We start from the raw sequence: 25,357 nt of genomic DNA, 5'->3' as shown, positions 1-25,357 counted from the left end.
TCCGAGCTGTGATTGGACACGTCACACAGGTTGTTCACAGGTGGCCGTGGTGAGAGGGTGCACGCCATGGAAATTGCCACGCATTACGAATTAGGGCTTGATTTATTGTCTTGTTGGTCGTCTAGCACTTAAGAAACACTAACATCGATAATGTGAATCAACATCGAAGTGTGTCAGGTTTGTAGCTCTTGTGTTGGGAATAGCACACACACACACACACACACACACACACACACACACACACAAATGGAGAAACATTCCCCAAAGGACTTGAAAGCTTATTTAACTGGACAAAGAGGGCATTCACGCCATGGACAAGAGAGTGAAGTCTCAACACGTCTCGGCCTCACTTCCTTCTTCCTCTTTCATGAAAATGGAGCCATCAGTGAACGTTCCGTTGGAATTACACTTGCTCGTTGGTTGCAACCATCAGTGGGCGCCAGGTACAAGACTTTGGCAAAAATCAGCAAAAGCACTCTCTGAGAATTATTAGACTGTATAAAATTGATCACCAAGAGTGTCGTATATTTTATTATTACTTGTAAACTGTGCCACACGTCCTTTATGTTAGATTTTACGATAAATAAAAAATGCGTGCTTTTTCTTTCCCCTTGGAGACTGGATGGTCTATCACTTAGCAGCGTGCCACGGAGTCTGTCCCCTGTTGATGAGCATCATTTTGTTCCTTTTCCCATGTGGAATTCCATTCTAGCCACGCTGGGTCAAATGGGGTATGGCTTTTTAATTTAATAGATATTTTCAGATTGCTTCCAACAAAGGTGAGGGTGGTTCCCTTTCTAGCATCAGCGCATGGCAGCACCCTCTTCTCTCAGGGCTCCCGACGACAGATTTATAGATTTATTTTTTGCCAGTCTGATGGGGGTGCAATGGCAACTCTTTATTTCACTTTGGTCCCCTGCCCCATGTCTGTGTGTCTGAAGGTCTTTTCATATGTTTGTTGCCATTTGGATCAGTTCTGTGAATTGCATCTTGGTGTCCTTTTATCTTTTTCTAGAATTTGGGTTGTTTATTCCCTCTCTGTGGATTTGTCCATACTGTCTATAAATTAAATATAAGCCTTGTATGTGTTCTCCGTGATTAAATCTCTTGTTTACATTTTAACTCTGTGTTGTCTTTTGCCAAAAAAAATAATTTTTTTGTTTTATTAATCGCTTCTTCTTTAGCTTTACCAGGTATCCGGTCCTGGGTAGGGACTTTCCTACATTGAGAATTTCTTGCTGAATTGTTATTGTTTTATTTCAGTCTCTAATAGGAAGTTGGTTTTCACATATGTCTAAAATCGGGCTCCACTTTTATTTTCCTCAGGATGGGTAGCTAGTCAGTGTCACTCGTAAATACTATGGCTTAGCCAAACAGTGATAATAATTATATATTAATTAATAATTTCTCACTGTATTGAAACACTACTTTTGTTATATTAAGTAGCCTATACACTCACTTCTATTTCTGTATTCTAATCTATTTGTCTATTCTCAAGCCAGCAGCATATTGTTTTGATCATAGTGTCTTTACAGGATGTTTGCATATGGAGGGCTTTAGGAAGACAGTACATAACACTGGGATGAGGTCACCAAGAATGCTTCTTCATCTCGGAGCACTTGGGTGGCTCAGTTGGTTAAATGTCTGCTTTTGGCTCAGGTCATGATTCTGAAGTCCTGGGATTGAGCCCCACATTAGGCTCCCTGCTCAGCTGGGAGTCTGCTTCTCCCTCTCCCTCTGCCTGCTGCTCCTCCTGCTTGTGTTCTCACTCTCTCGGTGTCAAATAAATAAAATCTTGAAAAAAAAAAGAATGCTTCTTCATCTCTCTATTCCTTCCCAGTGCATTCATATCCAGAAAGCTCCGAATAAAAACCATAGAGACACAAGATGGAAGTGGTTGGATCCCTGAGTCACTATGTGGAGCAGAGCTTCCCTGCAACATGGTCTGATTACATCACATGTGCACGAGGGATGGATAGCCCTTTATTCTGACTTCCATACAGCCTTATCCTGTCCTGACTTACATCAGTGTTAAGGCATCAAAAAGCTAAAAGATATAGCATTAGCTTAGCGCTGGTGGCAGGTGCCATGGAAACACTGGATCTGAGGGGTGGGGGTCAGGTTGTGGATGGTGACACAGTCACTTAAATCAGTCTGCATGAACCTACAGCCTGTTGAACTTGCAACACTACAACGAGAGGGGAGAGAGCAGGAGAGCAGACGCGTGTCTTGGCTGTTGATGACACTCAATAGGATGTAGCAAGAAAGAAGTGAGCTCAGGAAAGAAGTGGCTATTTGTGAGCAGAAATAAAGAGAATAGAGAAATTCCAGAAATCTGGGGCTTAGCAAGATTGGAAAGCCAAAAATAACTTGATAAGGGATTTAGGAAGTGTTTGAACAACAAAGGCTTGAACTATCTCAGGGCAAAATGCATATTAAAAAGATCCAGATATGGGCACCTGGGGGTTAGTGGTTGAGCGTCTGCCTTCAGCTCAGGTCGTGACCCTGGGGTCCTGGGATAGAGTCCCACATCGGGCTTCCCACAGGGAGCCTTCTTCTCCCTCTGCCGTGTCTCTGCCTCTCTCTCTCTCTGTGTCTCTCCTGAATAAATAAATAAAATCTTTAAAAGGAAATATTTGACTGTTGACTGCTCACTGGCCCCCAGTCTTCTGGGGGCAGAGAGCAGCTGAGAATTACATGGCCCCCAAAGTGCATACTCTCTCATGTCCATTTCAAGGTGTGGCCAAGGAGCCAGATGGCAGGACTTAGTCAAGGGCCAGGGATAATGACAAGATACTTTCTTGGGTGAAGCCTAATGAAGAAAGCTTGGCCACCCCAAGGTAGGGGCCTTGGCCCCAGGTAGATTCTACAGAGCAGAGATGGCCACGGGCCTCCATTGTCTCCGCATGGAAGTGTTCATTGCACTTGTCACAACCCTGCTCCATCATTGAATACGGGGTCAGTACAGGAGGTGGGGAATGTCTCTTTCAGTTTGTAGGCACCCAGAGCAAGAGGAAGTGGGCACAGCCCCTCTGGAGAGCACTGTGCTGGTCACTTGCTCCAAGAGCAGAGATTTCAAGCTGGATTCAGTGACCATGGCAGTTGGGTTGTCTCTCTTGAGGGGGTATGAGTGTGCCCTGGATGTGGGACAAAGTGTGACTTGAATATTTTGGGACCCACAGGAAGACTACTCTTCTTAGCTTCCTGGCCGTTAGGTGGGGCCATGTGACTGGTTCCAACCAATGAAATGTGAGCAGAAGTGACACTTATCTCCAGCCTGAAGTGTTGAAGAGCTGATGAGTTACCCTCACAGTCTAGTCCTTCCTGGTCGTGGTGATCCTGGAGGCTTTTGGGGTGAGACAATGATGAACAGGTCAGAACATTCCTAGGCCCCTGAGTGAGATGTACAATAGAGTGTTCTCAGCAAACCACATCAGATTTTGTTTGAATTATATATAACATGCTTGGCCGCTGGGTTTAATTTAAATTAGATTATTTTGGATTTCCTACCTCTACAATTGTAACATTTTGAAAGGTGGCATTTTAATTTCTTCTGTTTTAATCCTCACAATCCTTTGATTCCTTGTCCCTGCCTCACAGTACTGCTGGGAGTCCTTATACACTGTTGGACACAAGAGCTGAGAACAGGTGTCAGGGGCTCGTTCCTGATCTGAAAGGAAAGCTTTCAAGATTTTAAGCTTCAGCATCCATAAGGTATTTTCTGTACATTTGTCATGGGTAGCTGCTATCTGGTTCAAGGATGTACTTTGTGCCCCAGCATTTTTAAAATTGACCCGATGTTGACATTTGTTTTTTTTTCTTTTCTGTGCCTATTGAAGTGATCATACATTTTTTTCTCTTTATGCTGCTGATGCTGTGGATCATAGCTATTATAGTCTGATGTTCAACCAACCTGACATTTCTGGGATATAGCTGATCAGGCCATGCTTGATGCCCTGTGCTGCATTTTGATTGGGATTTTTGCATCTGTGTTGATGACTTTGCCAGGTTTGGGTATCAGGGTTCCGCTGCCCCCCCCCCCAAAATGAATTGAGGCCATTTCATACTCTTGTATACTTATTTTTCCCCTCCGGTTCTCCAGAAGAGTTTGCATAAGATGGGCTTGCTTTCTTCCTTGTAGGTTTGGTTGAAATTTGCAGGGCCTGGAGTTTTCTTAGTGGGAATAATTTGTTTATGGATTCAATTTATCGAATAATTATAGCGCTCTTTAGAGTTCTATTTTCTAGTGTCGGTTTTGGGAACTTGTAATGCTTTAAAGAAAATTATCCATTTCTTTTCAATTTTCAGGTGTTTGGATACGATTTTTCCGAAGTTCATTATCTTTTATATATTTTTTGAATATGTAGAGGCGACTTCTTTTTAATTTCTGGTATGGGCAACTGAAGACATCTCCTCTTTGTTCCAAGCCTGCCCATGGCACTCCATTGACCAATGGAGTCCAGACTGGGCACCCGAGGCCCTGAGGGAATCTGAGGCCAACCTCTGTCCCTTCGCCTGTGGTTACCCTGCTCCCAGCAGAAGGGACAACTGGGGGGGAGAGGGCAGCTTTCCAGGAGGACAGTCTTCATTCAGAGAGGTTATCCTATCCCCGCTCTAGAGCCAAGCAGGGAAGGTACATGAGTGTGTGTGTGTGTGTGTGTGTGTGTGTCTAGGGATGGTATTTTGAGATGACCAGTCACAAAGATGTGGGGGGCCTGCAGGGAGAGAGGCATTGGCACTTCCTTCCTACTTGGTCTGCTCAGCCAATGGACGTGCAGTCCTGCCTGAGCCCCCAGCCAGGCGCAGAGAGGATGGGAGGGCCAGGGGCTGAGGAAGGAGATGTCGGAGACAGGGGGCCTTCTCACCTAGCTCTGCAGAGGGCAGGAAGCTTCCAGGGGGGACTAGGTGGCTGCCTGGGAGCGCGGGGCCTCAACAGTGAGGCTGTGGGCTGGTTTGCCATTGGAAGACCACAAGTCCTGTGTGTGGGTGTGGGTGCACGTGCACAAATGGCTGCATCCTGGCCTGGTCCTCCTTGCTGGGAAGAGGGGCAGGGGGAGACCCCACACGGCTCTCCCAAAGAAGCCTCAATGCACCCCAAGAACATGCCCGCAGAACGTGCCCGCAGCAGCAAAAACAATGACATGAAACCAGCTCCCTCCCACCCCCTTTTCTGGTCCCTTAACTCCGCTCCAGCCCAGACCCTGGCCACCCTGGGGAGCAGGGAAAGGGTGGGAGGCAGAGCTCTGAATGGTGTTTGAGACTGGAGCTTTGACTTGAACTGGACATGGTCCTAGTGTCTGTAGAGCCACACTGTTCTGGCCAAATTGTTGGTAGGGCTGAGACCTGGCAGGAAGAGGGTCCGACGTGGCCCCCAGGGGTGGCAGGTATCGGAGACACAAAGCCCCCATTTGCCCAATAAGCGTGTCTGTCGCTCCTGGAGAGCAGGTGCCTGGCCCTCCTCTGAGAACCCGCGGGATGGCACTCCATCATGTAGGGCCACCTTCCAAGCCAGGTATGAGACTACAACCCCCCACCCCGGAAAGGGCGGCCCCCGCTGCCCCAGCCCAGGCCCAGGGTTAACTGAGGTAACAAAGCAGCAGGCCACCATGCCAGACAATTGTCCCCAGCCGGCCTGCCCGCGTGCTCACAGCTCCTGGTCCCCATCTGGCCTCCTATCTGCCCTTGGGGCCAGACCCCGAGCGCCACCCTGGACGACTCCTCAGCCCTCAGGGGAGGGCCTCAGGCCCTCCTCTGCCGGCCTCCCAGGCTGAGCGCAACCGACCATGAGGGCAGGTTCCCTCCAGTGCGCTTGGACACATTAAAGCAAGTTTTCACACGGGGAACAGTTGACAAGACACTCCTTTATTAAAACCTAAGGACATCTTTATAAAAACTACTGTATATAAAGACAAAAGCAGCGTAGCACAGTCAGTGTAAAATACATCATTATTATTACATTATTATTATTATCAGGAATATTATTGGTTTTTGGTTTTCCCAGTTATCAGCTCTCAGGGAGACCCTGTGCCTGCCCACGGGAAATCGGGGTGCACAGGAGAGGGGATGTGCTCGGGCCCACCCTCACCTGTGTGCCCTTGTGTGGCGGACCCCAAGGTGGACATGCCAGCCCGGGGGGGGGCATCCTGCCTTGTTACGGAGACCGAGCCCCTCTCGGCCGGCGCCCCACGGGTTATTGCACATCACCCAGACCGCTTGCTGACCTGGGACGCATCCCACCAGCGTGAACATACAGAATGGGGGAGAGACGGAGAGAACACACGCGGGAACCCAGGCCAGGTTCTCTCAGGTCACCAGTTTGGTCCCACTGGGGGCCCGCGGTGGCAGCGCCACCCGCAACTTGCAATCACAAGCCCCAGCGATCCCCCCGACCCGGGTTCGTCTGACTGCTGTGGGCTCCTGCATGTTTCAGAGGGTGGTGTGGGGGCCATTCACAGGGCACCCCGCTGCACAGAGCCAGGGGATGCTGCTCCCACTGCAGTCCAAAGAAACGGGGTTCCTGGGAGCCCATTACCATTTCTATGACGGCATTGCCAGTGGTGCCACCTGGGGGGGGCCCTGCATTTCACTGTGTGAAGGGCAAATACATCGGGGTTTTAATGTAAAGGTAGGAGTTTTGGGGGGCGGTACAGTGTGACTACGGGTCAAAGCGGCTCACTCACCAAGCATCTATCTAGCACCAACTATCTGGTGGGGTCTGGTACCGGGAATTTGAGAGCTGGGGACAGTGCCACCTCCAAGGTCACTATCAGGGAGAGGATAGGGAAGTGTTGCCTATTTGCTCTGTGGATCTGGGTGTTCGATCTGTTAGGCACCGCGAGTCACTTCTCAGGTGATCGCAGCCTCTCCTACGGACACAGCGCGTCCCCGGACACCTCCGTGATGGGCAGCAAGTGCTCGCAGGGGCGCACTGAGTTCAGAGCTGGAGAATATTAGTTGGACAGATGAATGAACGCATGCATGAACGAGTGGCTTTGCTAGGATGTTCTCTCGCGCGCGCCTGACTGACTGCTCAGCATCCACATCTGTGTTCACCGGACTGCCATCTGGGGCGGTTTGTGCCGCGAGGTAGGCCGGGGAGCCCCGTGCGGCGTTGGTCACACCGCGGGTGAGTGGTGTCTGCGATCTGGAGGGTAAAGGGCATCGCCCCAGCCTGGGGATGGGCTCTGAGGCCACAGGTGGCAATGAGTATGGCGTCACCATCCCTGGAGGGGGGTGGGCGGAGTGGCTGCCCCCCTGACCTTACAAATGTTTCCTGGGGACCAGATAAGCGGTAAGCTCAAGAATTTCCGCAGGTCACTCCTATCAACCCAGCCTTCGGGTTCCCGTAGCAGACGACAGGGGCAGACAGGGCGGGGCATGGACATCTCCCGTGATGAGCACTGACCAGAAATGCCCCCCCAGTAACTCTACTTGGGGCTGTGATGTGAATCTGGATTGTAGAGGGAGCTGCGTAAACCACTAAAACACTTTTTGGATGCCTGCGACTCTGGGAAACTCGTCCCCTTTTACAGCAGAGACTCCAGGAGACACAGTGGATGGGGTGTCAGCTGAGTGGGCAGACGGGGCCCCGGGCGGGAGGGACGGCCCAGGGCCAGGATCCCCACCCGGTGCGGACAAGGGTCTGGGGGGCCTCAGGGGGGTGGGAACAGTGCCAGGCACGGCCACACACACGGCCTCGTTGTGACTGAAACGATCTCAGGAGAGCTTCGGATTGGATGGCGAGCCAGGAAGTGTCCCCTCGCAATCTGTCACCCCCACTCCTGATCGTGTTGTCCTGGATCCCGTCACCTCCAACCCGCCCCAACCCTTCCTTCTGGCCCCGGGGCTCCACGTGCCTGAGCCGTGTGTTCTGGGAGATGAAGGGGAGCACCACCCACCCTAGCTAGCTGCCCACCTGTTCCTTCTAAAGGATCAGGGACTGCCAGAGGGACTGGATCCCCCTGCGTGTGCGCGCGTGTGCATGGTTGCCTGTGTGCGTGCACGTGCACGTGTTTTCCATTAAGGCCTGTTTCAAACTGGTCCTGGTCGGTGTCAGATGCTCCCCTGGGCGGCTCCTTGAGGCTCAGGACAACTGCGGATGTTAAGGTGAGGGCGGAGGGCCCGAGGGTGCACCGGGTACTGGTTCTGAGTCGATTCCGAACCACACTAATCACACCAGATGCAGGCGAGAGTTAAAGCGTTGAGCTGCCCGTCAACGCCAGGCCGTTCCCAGTGGGAGGGGGTGCTTACCGACTGGGGTCAGGACACAGACCGCCTGGCGGGACAAAACCCCCAGTAAGGTACGCTGTCTTCTTCTTCCTCTGCTATTTATTTCTTTTTTCTTGTACTGTTACTATTGTTATTTTTACATATTACGTGGTGATAGCCAGAAGCTCACAGTAAGAAGTAAACATAGGCAGCTTGAAAAACCAGGTTTGGGAGTCACTAGGAAACACTAACTCTGTAAATCTCTACTTGAACTTGTCATGACCCCGTGTCTTATTTGCAGGGACACTCTACCGACTGGCACGGGGGCCTGTCACAGTAGGGTGGGATGGGTTTTCGCTGGGCTCCTGCAGGGTTTTGAGGGGCCCTTGACATGGTGGGGGATGGCCCTGTGCACACGTGCCCTGCACTCAGGGCTCTCACACCTGGTGCCCCGTCTCACCCCTCAGCTGGCCCCGTCTGTCTGCCGAGCCACAAGTGGGAGGCCCCCACACAAACAGGATGTTCCATCCTGAGCCCCATAGGGTTTACTGGTCTCCCCGGTGAGACTGCTGGCAGGGGCCGGATGCTGAGTCCTACAAGCTGCAGCTCTGTGAGCGTCACCCGCGGACCACAGGAAGACAGAGGTGCAAGCCCCCTAAATACCTGGTCTGACTCCTTCCTCTTAACCCAGGGGGAACCTGAGGACAGAGAAGGCACAGGACTGGCCCGAGGTCACACGGCTCTTAGTGCAGAGCTGATGTCAGAATCCGGGTCTGGTGCCTCCCCATCCCCCTCTACCCCCCCGCCCCCCCGCTCTCAACCCTCAAGTTCTCCGGATTCCCCAGGCTCTGCACCCCAGATGCAGGTGACAGCTGATTCCCCTGGGCTGAGCAGCTGCCAAGCCCCCCTCCCCAAAGCTCCCCACAGCGGCCTGGGCAAAGGAAGGCAGGCCCATCCCTACTCAAGACCCCAACAAAGTCTTCCCCCTTTGCATCTGCGAGCCATGTGCTTGGGTGCCACTGTCTGGGGGAGAAGCATGAAGCCGCGGGCTTGGTCCGCCACAGGTGAACGGGCGCAAGTCACGGGGCCCCTCTGCGTCTTGGTTTCCTAGGCCATGAAACGGGGAGCTGGAGAGCCAGGTTGCCTGGAAAATCCTTTATCAGAGGATGGGGAGTTGTGTCTGTGCGGCCTTCCAGAGCTGGACCCCCCGCCCTCAACTCCTTCTGTCCTCCCTCTGGGTCCCAGCCATCCTGGATCCCGGATTTCTTTGGTTCTTTGAAACACTCAAGCGTGCTGCTGCCCCAGGGCCTTTGCGCTGGGATGCTCTTCCCCTGCCTTCCAGGCCCATGGCTGGCTCTTGCTTATCATCCAGATTTGGGCTTCCGGGTCACCTGCTCAGAAAGGCATTCCCAGACCCAGACTGCGCAACCTCAACACCCTCCACAACAGATTGTTCTGGCTGAAATCTCGGCGGGGCGCTCACCACTACTGCTGCATCCTGACTCACTTCTCGTCCTCTCCCCAACTGGAAAACCAGCCCCATGAACAGGAGCCTCGCTGCTCACTGCTGCGCCCGAAGAGCAGTCTGTGTGCAAGGGCACTGGGTCTGGCTAAGCAAGGAACACGCCATCAGAGGGACACACGTTTATTTAGCAGGGTCCCCCCTGCTAAGAGCTGGGGGGAGACCTGGTTATTACTAACACCAGTGGAATGAGTGTGTCTACACTGGCAGTGTGGCCCATGACATCATTTCCCGGGCAATGCCCTTCCATGTGTATGCCCTGGGCCCGCGGGGTGGGTGGCGGGTGGGGGAGCTCTGGGGAGTGGATGTTAGAGGCATCCGAGTTTGCGTGGGACTCCGAAGTGGAATGGTTTCTAGACACTTCCCCCTGGGGCTTCTGCAGAACCTCATCACCATGTCCAGCACAGATCTGTCTGTCTGTCCCACCCCCGCCTGCAGGGCAGGGACAAGGCCTGCCTGACTCAGGGCTAGTCCCCATCACTGCCCAGCCTGGGGCCTGACACAGCAGATGCGTAACCAGAATGCGCCATGTGGATGAGGGCTGCAGGGCAGTGATGGCAGAGAACGCAGGGCAACAGCCAGTCTGCTGAGAAATCACTGGGGAGATGTCCCAGGGACTGTGCTGGGGGTACCTTGGACTTTGGGTTCTACACCCCTAAGATCAAACAGAGGGGCTGGTCTCCTGGCTGTGTGACCCTGGGCACCTTCCCTGCTCAGAGCCATTTCTGCAGGGGGTTCACCACAGCCCCCTCCCAGGCGGTGAGAGAGGGAGCGCATGAAGACACGCAGCCTAGTGCCTGCCCCATGGACGGCCCAAGATGCGTGGCCTCCTTTCATGACACTGCTATGGGAACAAATTCCATAAGAACAAACCCTCATGAGCATTTTCAAATCCCCAGCGCCCTCTGAGACCTCGGGGGGCTGTGCCCCAGGCTCGCTGGCTCATAGCTGCCAGCTGCAGCAAGAAGCTTGAACCGGGACGCTGGCAAGGGCCCCCACCACCGCTGACCTGTGCCCATCAGAGGACTCGGGGGGACTCCAATAGAAACCAATCAATCAAACAAAAAGAACACCTCAAATCACATGCACACGCGTGCACGTGCGCACACACACACGCATACACACGTGTACACACACACTCACATTTGGTATCCTGACACAGATAGGCCCACAGGCCACAACTGGATGGAGTAGAGACAAGGGGCCCACAGGAACAATGCACAGGCCTAATCCCTACGGCTTGAATTAGCCAGAGCAGCTTTGTGTTGGTCATCCTGAGTCCACAACGGTGTCACCTCTCAGAAGCCACCAGCCCAGAATGGGACTATTGCTTGCAGACGGGTGGCTCAAGACCCCCTCCCTTACAACCCCTGGCCCCCACCCCTGAGTTTGCTCCTAATCTTGGAAGTCCATGGAAGGGGGTTGTGGGCACAGGTGGCATTTCTTCCTCTGCCACCGCCGCAGCCACCTTGGCTCTCCCGGGGGTCTCTGTTGAAGCTGTTCTTCCTGGAGGCTGGGCCGGGTGCTTCGGGTCTCACCTCCCCCATCCTGAGGCACGGCAAAAGGGTTTTCTGGGGAAGCAGAAGGAAACAAAATATCACATGGTGTCTCCTCCATGGGGACTCACTGAGGACATTTCTCTTGGGCCTCAGTGCCCGGAGAAGCCAGGTTTTCCCTGAGTGCATGACTTCTGGATATTGAGAGCCATTTTTTTTCCTCTTCTCAAATTACTTATTTGAGAGAGCAGAGTGAGAGTGAGAGCAAGAGAGAGCACAGGCTGAGGTAAGGGGAAAAGGGAGAGGGAGAAGCAGCTTCTCCACTGAGCAGGGAGCCTGATGCGGGGCTGGATTCCAAGACGCCAGGATTATGACCTGAGCTAAAGGCAGATGCTTAACCAATTGAGCCACCTAGGTGCCCCTGGATATTGGCTGGGGTAAGGGGAAAAGGGAGAGGGAGAAGCAGCCTCTCCACTGAGCAGGGAGCCTGATGCGGGGCTGGATTCCAAGATGCCAGGATTATGACCTGAGCTGAAGGCAGATGCTTAACCAATTGAGCCACCTAGGTGCCCCTGGATATTGAGAACGACTTGACTTTAAAACTGGAAGCAAGATAAGCAAGCTTGCTGCCACCATGGCTCCATTCCGTACCAGCACTCGTGGCCCATGTAATAAGACAAGAAAAAACTATAGCATCTTAGGAGTGGAAGAGAAGAAACTGAGTTACAATTAATGGCAGATAATATACACAGAAAATCCAAGAGAATCAACAGGCTAATTATTAGAACAGAGCGCAAATACAGAGATACGATCTTCAATCCAGGAGATAATCAGATTAATTTACAAAACCCAACGGTGTTCATCTATCTCAATTACCGACTAATTATGTGTCTTAGCTTGCGTCATTCCAGTTAACACCTGTTGTCCTGACATAATTTTTAATATTGTTCCCCTTACCTGCTAATAAGTATTTTGATTTTGGATTTTAAACTATATGGTCACCCTTGCTATAAAAAAAAGGAAAATATTAGGGTGCTTAGTTGGCTCAGTCGGATAAGGGTCTGCCTTTGGCTCAGGTCATGATCCTGGCATCCTGGGATCCAGCCCCGCACTGGGCTCCCTGCTCAGTGGGGAGTCAGCTTCTCCCTCTGCCTTTGCCCCTTACCTGCCCCCATGCTCTCTGTGTCTCAAATAAATGAAGTCTTTAAAAAAAACCTAGAAAATATTAACAGATACAGATACCATTCATAATTATAATAAAAGCCATTATGAATCTTGAAATCACATCACTGGGTTGATCGTATCCTACAAAGCCATGGAAGGGAAACCAGGGTGCTCTTAGCACAGGGATGTGCTCAGGAGACCAATGGAGCAGAGCCAGGTGGGTAAACACTGGCCCATGGGGCGCTTGCAGCCTCGACTGGCAGAGTTGAGATGGCACTGTGAGTCCCCTGTCCTATGTCCAATTATAGGGGCAACTGCTCAGTCACAAATACTTACCTTTCCAGACCTCCTTGCAGATGGGATGGTCACATGACCCAGTCTTGTATAAGTTCAAGTCCACTAGGAAGGGGACATGAATCCAGATAAGAGCATGAGAAGGAGAGACACCAATTCAGGTGAAGTAGAAAGCAGGGAGAAATCTGGTTCTGGTGGTGGCATCACCACCTCTGGTGGAGGTGACTGCTCATCTCCATATTAGTGCAGCTGGACCTCTGCTACTTGCATCTCATTATAGCTCTTCACTGATAAACCATCTTCAACCAAGCTGCAGGGCACGTTAGGAGGGGCAGTGGCGGGGGCAGCAGGGAGTGGATGGAGGGGCTCTGACAAAGCCAGCACAGCCCATCTTTCCAGAGCAGGTGAGAATCCCAGAAGCAGAGCCAACCTCCCCACTCTGCATCAGTAGGAATGTGTGCATGGGCTCAGGGCTGGGATTCCACAGAGCCTTCTCTGCTCTTTCCCAGAACAAAGGCAGGTCCAGTGATCCCCCACCATCTGCTTTATCTTTCTCCATAGCTTCCATCTCTGTTCAGGACACCACAGATTTTACTTCCTGGTCTAGTTTGCTGTTTGTCTCCCCCAACTAGAAAGTAAGCTAGAAGAGGGCCAAAGTGTGTGCTTTGTTCTCTGCTGTGTTGCCAGGGTCTGGAGCAGTAACCTGCGCATAGATAGCAGGGGCTTCATAAATATTGGCTGAATGAGTGAATGAACCAGGAACTTAAAACCCAGATGGACCATCTTTCAAGTTTAACATCAACAGAAACACTTTTTGAGCCTATTTTTGAAATATAATCCCCATGAGTCCTTCTTATATAAATTACAAGAGGACACACTTAGGGTAAACCAAGGCCAAATGGGCTGAGTTTGGTGAGGGCACAAGCAGTGAGAATCTGTTCAACGGTAGGACCGTCTGAAACAAATCCAAGGACTGTGACTATCCTAGGCAAGATTGGGAGAGAAAAGCAGAGGCCTGGTGTAAATAACAATATATAGGATGGTAGAGGTTAGAAGGAGGGAGGGAATTTAAGTAGATTATGTCTTCATCGCTTTTATTTAGGGATCTCAATCTTTCAGAGGTTTAGGTAAAATTAGAGGTAGGACAGTAAACAGAAAAAATATCATAAAATAGAATGGACTAAAGTCATTTGGTGGAAGGGAGAGAAGGAAGGAAAACAGATATATTCTAATTTGGACATTCTTCATATGTAGGGAGAAAATAAACACTGTCTAAAGAAATAGAGAATTAAGGGCATCATATCACAGTATAATTATAAAGATAACCACAGGATTAAAAACACAGCTTTGCAAATTGTCAGAAGACATATACACAAAAAATAAAACAAAGAAAACACAGACCATATGGTGAAAATTGACAACCCCCACAAAAGCTCTAAAAGCAGAAAGCATATCACAAACCATGACAAAAGTAACACCAAATGTATCTGTCATGTCCGTAAATGTTAATGAGCCATACACACTTGCTTAGGAAAAAAAAGACTCTCAGTCCAGATTACAAACAAAATCTACTGAAGGTGGGATGAGTCACACAGGTTTTACATAAAAGGGTGGACGGATGATGAAAACATCCCCTGGACTGTCGTACAACAGTGGCGATGTACTTAAGGCCACTGAACTTTACACTTCAGGTGGTCACCGTGGTAAATTTTATGTTATGACATTTTTTTTAAAAGATTTTATTTATTTATTCATGAAAGAGACAGAGAGAGAGAGGCAGACACACAGGCAGAGGAAGAAGCAGGCTCCATGCAGGGAGCCCGATGCAGGACTCGATCCCAGGTCTCCAGGATCAGGCCCTGGACTGAAGGCGGCGCTAAACCACTGAGCCACCTGGGCTGCCCCTGTTATGACTTTTACCACAGTTATATATATGTATATATATAAAAGGATGGGTAGAAACATAACAAACAAATGCAAATGAAGAGAATTCTATTTATTAGATAAAGCTGAAGTCAGAGCAAGAAACAGTGGATGGGAAAAAGAAGGGTGCTGTGTGGGGATCAAGGATGAGAGTCATCATGAGGATCTCAAATTAATGAACGTCTGTGCACCAAATAACATAGCCTCTGAATTGCAGAGCAAGAACTGCTGGAAATGAAGGAAGAAAAAGACGGAGTATGCTGGTATTCGTGTATTCTAGGTCCTTCACGGATAAAGTTGACAAAAACATGAGTAAAAACATAGCTGGCCAAATATCTAATTAATAACATACTGTGTGTGCATGTGTACACGTGTGTGTTTGTGCACCTGTGTGTGCATGTACATGTGTGTGCATGCAGGTGTGTGTGCAGGTGTGTGCATTAAACAGAATTCAATTTGAATCGAATCCTATTCAAATGTTCTTGAAAAAAAGGACACACAGGAAGTGCCTGTCAGGCCACAAAGAACGTGAATTCCAAAATTTAAAAACTGGATAACGTTCTCTGATCACGATACACTAGAATTTGAAAATACTTATAACAAAAACCGCACAACAGAACAAACTCTACCACCAAGAAGCTTAAAAACTCTAAAATAACTTGTGAGTCCGAGAGACAGCCAAAAAAATTAAAATCTCAGAGTATGGAGATAATAATAAAAATAAAAATACCATATCTCGGAATCTGTGGGATGTTTGGGCAATGCTCAGAGGAAAATGTATGGCTTTAAATGCTGATATTCATAAAGAGGACATGAATTAACTTCTCTAACTCAGAAAGTTAGAAACGGCCAGATAAGTTCAAGGAAGGCATAGGAAAGCAAGCGATAAATTAAAACTGAAATGAAGTTAAAAACAAGGGAAGGAAGGAAGGAAGAAACCCGATTTCTGGTTCTCTGAAAAACCATGGAACGTTAGCTGTTGGTGAATCTAGGGGCGGAAGGAGGAGGCGAGCACGTGGCAGTGGCCTGTGCTTCTGTTTTCTCCTTCTGCTTCTCCACCGTCCCTCAGTCCTTCCACACAGGCTTCGGCTCCAGCGATTGTGCAGAATTCGCCCTTGCCAAGGTCACCAAGGGCCTTTGTGTCACTAAATCCAGCTGTGAGATCTCAGTCCCTTTCTGGCTCAGCCCCCTCGGCACCGCTGACCCAGGGGATCACTCCTCCTGCCTCCGGGACCCGGCGGACCCTCTCCTGGTTCCCCTCCTGTTTCTCTGGCCACCGCTGCTCAGGCTCCTCTCTGGGAACCTCCCCATCTGCCCGTCTCCTTTCCTCTCCATCCCCGCTCATGTCCTCCTAGGGACCCAGACGCTCCCTCCGTCGACGACTCCCTGGCCTCAGGGTCTCTCACATGATCTCCAACACTGTCGGCTTGACGTGGCCAGTTGGAGACTTACCACCCATCTCAAACTTAACCTTCTCAGAACTAGAACCCGGATCTTCTCTCCCGGTCAACCTTCCCACGATTGTCCCGACCTCACTTCTGGCTGCGCGCATCAGAGCCCCAGGGCCACCTCCGGCCCCCCTCTTCCTCTCCAAGCCCACTGCGATCCATCAGTGAGCCCCGCAGGCTCTGCCTTCTGCTGCATCTGTGAACCGCTGCTTCCTGCACCCTCGTCTCCCACCACAGGCCAAGCCCACGGGGCTCCTGCAGTGGCTCTGGGGCAGCCGAGTTATGTCCCTGCTCAGCTCAAAACACCCAGTGGCCCTCATCCCACCACAGGGGAAGCCAAAAACCTTCCTCTCCATCTTCTCTGATCACGTCCCTGTTTTCTCTCTTTTATTCACTCCAGTCCATCCCTGGTGGCTCATTTTATGGGCCAGCTTGACTGGGCCAATGGGTGTGGGGCCAGAGAGCTGGTCTTGTATGATTCTGAGTGTGTCTGGGAGGGTGCTTCTGGGCAGGAGACTCACATCTGGATCAGATGACCGTGTAAAGCCGACAGCCCTTCCCGGTCCATTGAAAACCGGAATAGAACACACCGACTCTGGGAAAATTCCCTCTTTGCCAGGCTGTCTTTGGACTGGGATGTCGGTCTTCTCCTGCCTTCAGACTTGGCCCATACTGGCTGTCCTGGCTCTCCTGATTGCCAACTGCAGATCGTGGGACTGCCCAGCCTCCAAGACTGCATGAGCCAACTCCTTCAGTAAATCTCTATATACACACGTACGTATACCTACGGGGAGTCAGTATCTATCTCTACAGCGTATCTACATACCTAGAGGCTGTCTATATCGACATCTACGGCGTTTCTAGGTATCTACAGCACATCTATATCTATGGCATGTCTGTATATCTACAGCATGTCTATATCTATATCTACCTGTCCCTATACACGTGTCTATATCTGTAACTGCGGTGTATCTCTATCTACAGCGCATCTCTATCTACAGCGTACTTGTATTTATATCTACAGCGTGTCTATATCTCTGGCGTGTCTGTATTGATATCTACAGCATACGTATATCTACAGCATATCTGAATCTATATAGTATATGTATATCTACAGCGTACCTATATCTAAGGTGTGTCTATCTCTATCTACAGCAGGTCTATACCGACAGGCTATCTATATCGGTAGCATGTCTGTATCTACGTGTCTCTATACACGTATCTATATCTGTAACTGCAGCGTATCTCTATCTACAGCGTGCCTGTATTTATAACTACAGTGTGTCTATGCAGTCCATGTCTATAGTGTGTCTGTATCTATATCTACAGCATGTCTATATCTACAGCGTATCTATATCTAAGGTGTATCTATCTATATTCACTGCATGTCTATATCTATATCTACGTGTCTCTATACGCGTGTCTATATCTGTAACTGCAACGTATCTCTATCTACAGAGCATAACTGCAGCTTGCCTGTATTAATAACTACAGCGCGTCTGTATCTATATCTACAGCATGTTTATGTCTACAGCACGCCTGTATCGATATCTCCAGCGGGTCTATATCCACAGTATGTCTATAGCTATAGCTACAGCGTATCTATATTGGCATTTCCAGTGTATCAATATCTACTTCTACATCTGTCCACTAGTTTTGTGTTTCTAGAAGACCCAGATTAATGCACCACCTGCACCCATCTCTTCTCTGAGATAAACACATGGCTTTTTCCTCACGGCCTTCAAGTCATCTGTGGCTACCCCACCAAGTTACACTCTTTCTCGAACTCCTTCCCCGTTCTCATACTGCTTTTCTCTCTAGCACGTACAACATCCTAACAGTACACAGGTTTGACATACGTATTTTTAAAAATATCCTCCGTACATAATAGTAGTACTCTTCATTGGCTTTTTGGTGCACGACCACATCCCCAGGGATGCTGGATGCAGACAGAGCAGGTGCTCGGCAAAATGAAGTAACTGGACAAATAGCGAGAGAAGAGTGAGGGACCCTATCCACTCAACTCTGTCCGACTCGATCAGAAAATCTTGACGAAATGAGTGAATTTCTAACAAAAGAGAAATTATTCCAAGGATCCAGGAGTTGAGAATCTAAACAGACCAATTGCCAAGAAGGAAAACTATCAGATCGCAAATCCAAAGTCTGAAATAAGAGCAATGCCAACCAAAGCCCTAACGAGATGGCGTTCTGGAGCACGAACAACAGGACGCTTCCACATCCTGCCCTCGTCACAACGGCAAAGCTCTGGGCATCGCCTGGATTGTGGGGCGGGGAGAGCCTCTGCTTCACGGCTCATGGGAGGGAAGCAAGGTCATTTCTGGAAGGCAGTTTGACGTGCGGCAAAGTTACGGGTGCATGTGCCCTCCGACCCAGCGACTCCACTTGACAGTCATCCTCCAAATATGCACACAAGGGCAAAGCGCGCACGGGCTCGCTCGTCGCAGTGACGCGGGCAATAGTGGAGATTAGGCCCAGTGAAACGTCTGCCCGCAGGGCGCTGCTTCCAAAGCAAAGGCTCCCCATTCGTGATGGACGCAGATACCAGGAAGGCCCAGGCAGCTGTCCGGGAGCGCTGGCAGCCCCATCCTCACACGCCTCCCGCTGTCCCGCTGTCCAATCCCTGTCCCAGCTGTCCTCGGGATTTGTGACTCTAATCCTGTCCACATGCCGGGGACTCTTCCCTGAACTGTAGTCTCTCAAACACCCAGCCACCTCTGGGATATCCTCCTCGCGTGCCTAGCAGGCAGCTCATTCCTGACATGGCCCGAACCGAACTCCTATGCTACCTTCTAAATCCGTTCCCCTTCAAGACCCCCCTCTCAGCTGATGGTGGCTCCATCCTTCCCGTAGCTCAGGTCAAAAGACTGGGAGCTGGCTGTCCTTGACTTGCTTTCTCTCACGCCCAGGTCCAACCCCTCAGCCCATCTCACCATTCAAAACGCACGCAGAAGAAAAAAAAAAAAACGCACGCAGAATCTCACCACTTCTCACCACTCCCACCATCACCGCCACAGTCCAAGCCACCGTCCTCGAGGATTTCAATCCTCTTAACCGAGTTCTCTGCCCTTGCCTCCTTACAGTATATTCTCAACACAGAAGCCAGAGTTCTCTTTTTATATATTTTTTAAATATATAGAAAATTTTTTTACATATTTAAAAAAATACATCTTAAATCTTTTCTTCTTGAAACTCTCTAATGGCTTCTTATCACCAAAGCTCTGGTGACTTCCTCCATGCTGCCCCCGTATACTTCTCTGCCATGGTCTCCTACCATGTCCTTTTGTCTTCCTCTCCAGCCACATGGGGCTCTTTGCTGTGCCTCCAACATTCGGGGTGCTCCTGCCTCAGGGCCTTTGTACTTGCTGTGCCCTCTGCCTAGGCATCTGTGCACAGCTCATTTTCTCAGCAATCTCAGGTGTGGGTGCAGACGGCTCTTTAGGGAGGCCTTCCTGACTCCCCTGCACCCCCCCCCCCCGCCATGCCCTGCTCACTGCTCACTGCCATGCTCCTCACAGGCAGGGAAGTGCTGAGACAGAGGAAGCCCCAGGGACTAAGGGAAGAGGAAAGTCAGGGGAAGCTTGCAGAGGAAGCCCAGGTACTTGCCTAGACTTTGCTTGGCTCCCCCCAGGGTGCAGGAACCGAGGGTGTGAAATGATGCTCCCAGGCACTTTGCAGGTGGCCTGGCTCCTCATCACCAGCAGCCCGGAGAAACTGGGGCTGGGGCCGCCAGCGCTCCTTTCACTCAGGACCAATGTCAGGGCCTCCTCCGAGGCCCTTCTGGAAGCTCTTACTGCTGGCATCTTTTGCTGGGCCTGGATTGGGTGCTGGGGGCACAGGCCTGAGTCAGGTGGGAGCCCTGTCCTTGAGGGCTCTCCACTGGTGGGGGAGCCACGTGGGGACCCCCAAACAGGAGCAGGAGGTGCACGCTGCATCAGGGGTGAGTGTCTGGGGCTCCGGGGGTGTGGCTTGGACAGAGGTGATGGGATCGGGGTTGGGGGTGCTCAGGGAAAGCTCTCAGGGAGCTGGTGGCGAGAGGGGGCCTGAGCAGGGCCGGGAGGACGAGGAGGCCATTTGGAGGCTCGCAGCGGGCGGCAGGGGATGCCCCTTGCGGCGGCGAGTCTGGAGAGTGGCAGCCACCAAGCAGTCCCCCCGCCAGGCAGAGGCCCTGGACATGATCCTAGGGCTCGGGGCGCAGACCTGGACGCTGCTTCCTCATTCTAATAGAGGCAGGGGTCTGGGCTGATGTGCTGGGCGTTTCTTCTGTGCACTCACTTTCCCTTTTTTTTTTTTTTTAAGATTTTATTTATTTATCCATGAGAGACACAGAGAGAGAGGGAGAAGCAGGCTCCTCACTATGAGCCCGATGTGGAACTCGATCCCAGGACCCTGGGATCACGCCCTGAGCCTAAGGCAGACACTCAACCTCTGGGCCACCCGGGGGCCCCTGTGCACACACTTCCCACGCACGGTCTCCCGGAGCTCTCAGCCCTGCAAGGCAGGCACGTTATTCCCCCCATGTACAGATGGGGACACTGAGGCTCGGTGGGGGGGGGTCACGGGTCCGGTTAGTGGCAACACTGGGAGCGCGGTCTGGGCTGCCAGCCCCTGTGCACAGCTGTGGCTCTGGGGCAGGGCCGGGGCCTGGTGGGTTGGGCGCAGGGAGGTGGCTGGGTGGTGGCCCCCTGCAGGGGAGAGGTGAGGGCCTGGATCCCGGAGGCCCACCGGGAGGGATGAGGGGCGTACCAGCTGGTGTCTGCAACCTCACTGGGGAAGATAGAGGAGCACCTGGTGATTTGAATCACAATGCAGGCTTCTGAAGGCTGAGTGAGTCTGTGACAGTGGCAGTTGGCTGACAAGAGCAGATGAGTCACAAGGCCCAACATGACTAATTGCCAGGTGAGCTGCAGACAACGTGCCCCTCAGCAATGATGAGAGCTCAGATTGTGAGGCGCTGACTCTATGCCAGGCGTGGGGCGGGGAGCGTGCAGCACGCCTTCCAGCGCATTCCCACGGCTCCAGGAGAGATGGGGACTCTAGCATCCAGGTTTTATAAGGAGCAAACGGGGCAGGCATCCCAAACGAACCGTGCCAGGTAAGGCAGCGGTCCCATGGAGGTGATGGCAGCGTCCCCCCACCCCCACCCCCCGCCAGGGCAGAGCTCTTAGGCCACGAAGGAGGCGGTCTTTGAAGGCTGCCTGGAGGAGGTGCGCTTGTGTTGCACAAGCGTTGGGATGATGTGACATAAAGCTACGATGGGCTGCCCCTGCGCACACCCCCGGAACCAACTGAGATGTAAAAGCCTGGCCACCCGAGGGCTGGGGAGGGAGCCGAGCGGCAGGAAGTTACATCCCCCAACTCCCGGGGCAGAGAGGGTGCAAACTGGGCCGCTTGGGAAAGTGGCTGGCAGGACGCCCTATCCTAACGCGGAACATAGGCCTGCGCTGTGAATCTGACCTGTGCACACCCAGGCAGGCACGACAGGCCCCAGAAGTGGCGAGTGTAGCCTCACACCCGGAAAGGGAGCCACTCTGCTGGTGGGAGCTGGGGACCCCGAGATGGGCAGATGGTCCCGGATTCTGCAGGAGGGCCTGGTGGCACCACCAGGGTCCTTCAGAGAGGGGCGGCGGGAGGGCCAGAGTCAGACAAGCAAAGGTGGGGACAGAAACAGCTCAGAGCAGAGCCAGGAAGCCACAGAACCCAGACGCTTCTGGAAACGGGAAAACACAGGGAAACAGGTCCTCCCCTAGAGCCTCCCGAGGGAGCCGACACCTGGATAGCAGGCATCCCTAAGACCCATCCTGAACTTCGGGATCCCGGCTTCACGTCGTCCTCCCTTGCTTTAGGCGGGCGCCAAAGGCGAGCACAGACGTGGGTCCCGGCTCCGAGTGCCCGTGTGGACCCAGCCCGTGGCAGGTGACACGGCGGGCGGCCCTCCCCCTGCAAAGTGCCTCCGGGGAACCCAGGTATTTGCTGCTCACTGGGGCACCGGGAGAGCTGAGAAGCTGCCCCAACAAAGATCTTCTCGTGGACGAATTGGAATAATTTGGTGTTGTGTAGGACGCTGTGTCATTTAATGTGAGACCTCACTTTCCTTCCCTCGGAAAGAAGACGGCTGTCATCCCAGGGAACGGAGAGGCCAGACGGAGGGCGGAGGGAAGGACGATGCTGCGGTGTCGGCTTCCACAGACAAGACGCTGTGTCTGTGTTTCAAGGAGCACATGGACGACATTGGGGGGCAGGATGGGGACACGGGGGGGGTGTGCATCGTGAGAGCGACAGGCAAAGGGCAAGGCATCTGGTCCTGGCATCCGAGGCCAGGCCCCCACATCCCTTCGGCTGCCCCCTGCTCCTCTCTTTCAGCCCCTGGACCCCGCGACTCCGGGCTTCCTCCTGCCTCGGGGGCTGCCCCTCTCACCACTGTGTCACCTGTCCCCTTCCCTCTCCCGCTAACAGCACCCACACACTTCACCCTTCCCCCCCCAGGCGACCCCAGCCCCTCAGATTCCATGACCAGCACCCTTGGCTAAGTCCAAGCTGGGCTGCAGCCTGGGCCATCGTCTAAGATCCTCCTCGACGTGTCTGTGGCCCTAACGTCATCCTTGATGCTCACGGGCATCTCTAACTTAAGGCGTCCCACGCAGCTGGTACCCGAAGCTGCCCCCACCTCTGGGTTCCCATCTCAGAAAATCCCATCAGTATATCCCCAGCGGCTGGGTCCAGGGTCCCCCCTCTTCCATACCATCCAACAGCCAGTCTCGAGGGTGCTGCCCCTGCTTCACCCCCTCCTCTCCCTACACTCCTGCGCCCCGACTTTCCTTCTGATGCACGAAGGCACCGGCTCTCTCTGCCTCAGTGGCGCCGGGGGGCCTGGGAGGGCTGGTGGCCCAGGAGGCGGACGGGGTCGGTGCCCCACAGACACGGGCTAGGGGCTGCTCTGGGGGATAGGGAGTGGCGAGGGTCCCTGGGGAGCTCGGGGATGCTTCATTATCCAGGCCCCGCGCGCAGCCTTCCTCCCGGCAGTTCGCCCTCCTGACTTTGGGACATTTCCTGGGGGAGCTTGGGGTCTTTAAACATCTCCAACCTGGGCAGCCCTGGTGGCTCAGTGGTTTAGCGCCGCCTTCAGCCCAGGGTGGGATCCTGGAGACCAGGGATTAAGTCCCACCCTGGGATGGGAGCTCATGCTCCCTGCATGGAGCCTGCCTCTCTCTTTCTCTGTGTCTCTCATGCATAAATAAATAAAATCTTTAAAAAAAAATAAACATCTCCATCCTGAAGGTTAATGTTTAATGCTGCTTTGGTAAATATTTGATGCCAGTGCTTTCACGAGAGATTGGAGTTTTGCATTAAATGCCACAAAGTGCTGGAGGCACGTCCTCTGTGGCCTCCATGGCGGCCCCACCTCCTCATGCTCCACAAAAGTAGACTCCCCCTTAGCCTCCTGTTAGGAATTTTTCAAGTGCTTCCCACATCCATTCCAGGCCTTGATCAGCACCTCCATTAGCCAGAGAGAAGGTCAGAGGGGTTTTAAGTTGGAAGATACTGTAGAAGCAGCAGGTCGCACAAGGAGGAAGCGGAGCCTGGGGGGGGGTGGGGGTCGGAGGACAAGGCTGCCCGGGGTGCAACCACAAGCCAGCAGCAGGAGGAGGCCAACAAGCAGCCGTGACTCCTGGCCCAGGGCTCTGTTCCGGGCACGGGGATCTGCAGGGGACTGTCCCTGGCTGCACCCCAGCCAGTGGGCACAGATATGGTAATGGACCATGTGGGCCTGGCTGTGATAGGAGTGGGGAGAAAGAAGGGGACCCCTCTGGAGGAGGGCGGGAGGCCTCAGGGGAAAGAGCAGCCTGAGCAGGGTTTTGAGGGATGAGTAGGAGCTTGCCGGGGAGCCAGAGTGGGGAACTCAGTGAGGTGAGCAGGCATAGATGCGGGTCTCATGGGCAGAGATGGGGTCAGATCCATTCTGTGTACCCAGCCCTGGCCGGGAGCCCAGGCTTTGGTCCCTCTTTTGTAAATCCTTATGAATTAATGCACCTCCAAGCTCTGGGGCTGTTTATACTTTGCCCTCGACCATCCATGGGTCCTGGTCCCCTGGCCCCAGCCCTGTCCAAACCTCTGTGCTCCCTCCTGGGGGCCGCTGACCTGACCCTGTTTTCATGTACTGCACCCCTGGGCTGCCTCAATACCCCAGCCCATGCCCCACGCCCTTCCTCTGCCTTCTGGTTGGGACAGAGGTGGCAGGAGGGGCCGAGGCTGGAGCCAGGGTCAAACCCAAGCATGTGAGTGTGCACATAACACACACATTCATGCACACACACACTACACACACAGTACTACATATGTATCATACACGAGGCCCAAAGCATATATGTGCACTACCCATGCATACACGCATACATGCCCCACAACAACACACAGCACATGCTGCACACGCCCACCACACCTGCTAACTACACAGGCTACATCCTCACACACACACACACACACACACACACACACACCCTAGTCTTGGCTTTCCTGGCTGGTCCCAGAGCCAGGGAGAAGACTATATATGATGGGTAATATGTCCCGAGCACACCCTCCCTCCTGCGGCCTCTGGCTGCCCACCTGGCACACACTTGTCTGTCCTGCACCTCTGGCTCCCGACCACCTAGGACCCGTCCCAGCCTCAGGATGCATGCTCAACCTTTAGAGGTCCTCTCCTGTCACGCTGCAGCCAGCGACAATAGGCCCCACTGTGCCGTGCTTGCCATCCCTGCTCCATCTCTCTGCCAGCGGTGTCCTTCCTACCTGTAGTAATACGGGTCATCACTCACATCAGACCCTACAGCTGCCTGGGGTGCCTCCTTTCTCTGCCCCCAGGTCCAATCCTTCCATAATCCTGGCTCCAAAATATTTCCAAATCCGTCCACAGTCCCTAACCTAAACCCCATAGTCTCCTCCCTGGGGCACAGTAACAGCCTCCCCACGGCCTCCCGCCTCCTTCCATCGGCCCTGCTGGCAGGGGTGGGGCTCTCAGCAAAGCTCCCATCTGACCAAATCACTCCCTGCTGCAAGTGCTCTGCTGCCCTGTGTTTTCCTTAAACTAATGGACACGATCTCCCCATCAGGACAGCCACCCCATGGGGTCCTGTGTTTCCTCCCTCGGCCGATGCCATCAACCATGAGACGCACCATAGTGTAAAGAATGGCTTTTTGTAATAAGTAAGCAGTGCTCCCTAAATGGACTCCTCGGCTGGGGGATACATCTGGATGCCAGAGGCGATGAAGATGTGCCCATTAGAGCC

The 25,357-nt window shown here is 52.6% G+C and overlaps 1 protein-coding gene across 1 annotated transcript in view; it reads right to left on the bottom strand.

Moving 5' to 3' along the window:
• Positions 1-9,038: 9,038 nt before the first annotated feature.
• SHISAL1 (shisa like 1) overlaps positions 9,039-25,357 on the bottom strand; it is a 71,426-nt gene continuing 55,107 nt past the window's right edge. Inside the window, exon 5 of the mRNA XM_055328745.1 lies at positions 9,039-11,301. Within this exon, the coding sequence (XP_055184720.1) occupies position 11,301 (1 nt within the window). The 3' untranslated portion in view covers positions 9,039-11,300. The remainder of the gene's footprint in view (positions 11,302-25,357) is intronic.

This window comes from Nyctereutes procyonoides, unplaced genomic scaffold, assembly GCF_905146905.1.
Source record: "Nyctereutes procyonoides isolate TBG_1078 unplaced genomic scaffold, NYPRO_anot_genome, whole genome shotgun sequence".
NCBI classification, from domain to species: Eukaryota; Metazoa; Chordata; class Mammalia; order Carnivora; family Canidae; genus Nyctereutes; species Nyctereutes procyonoides.
The sequence above is the reverse complement of the archived record's forward strand: the minus strand, read 5'-3'. Positions and strand labels throughout refer to the sequence as shown.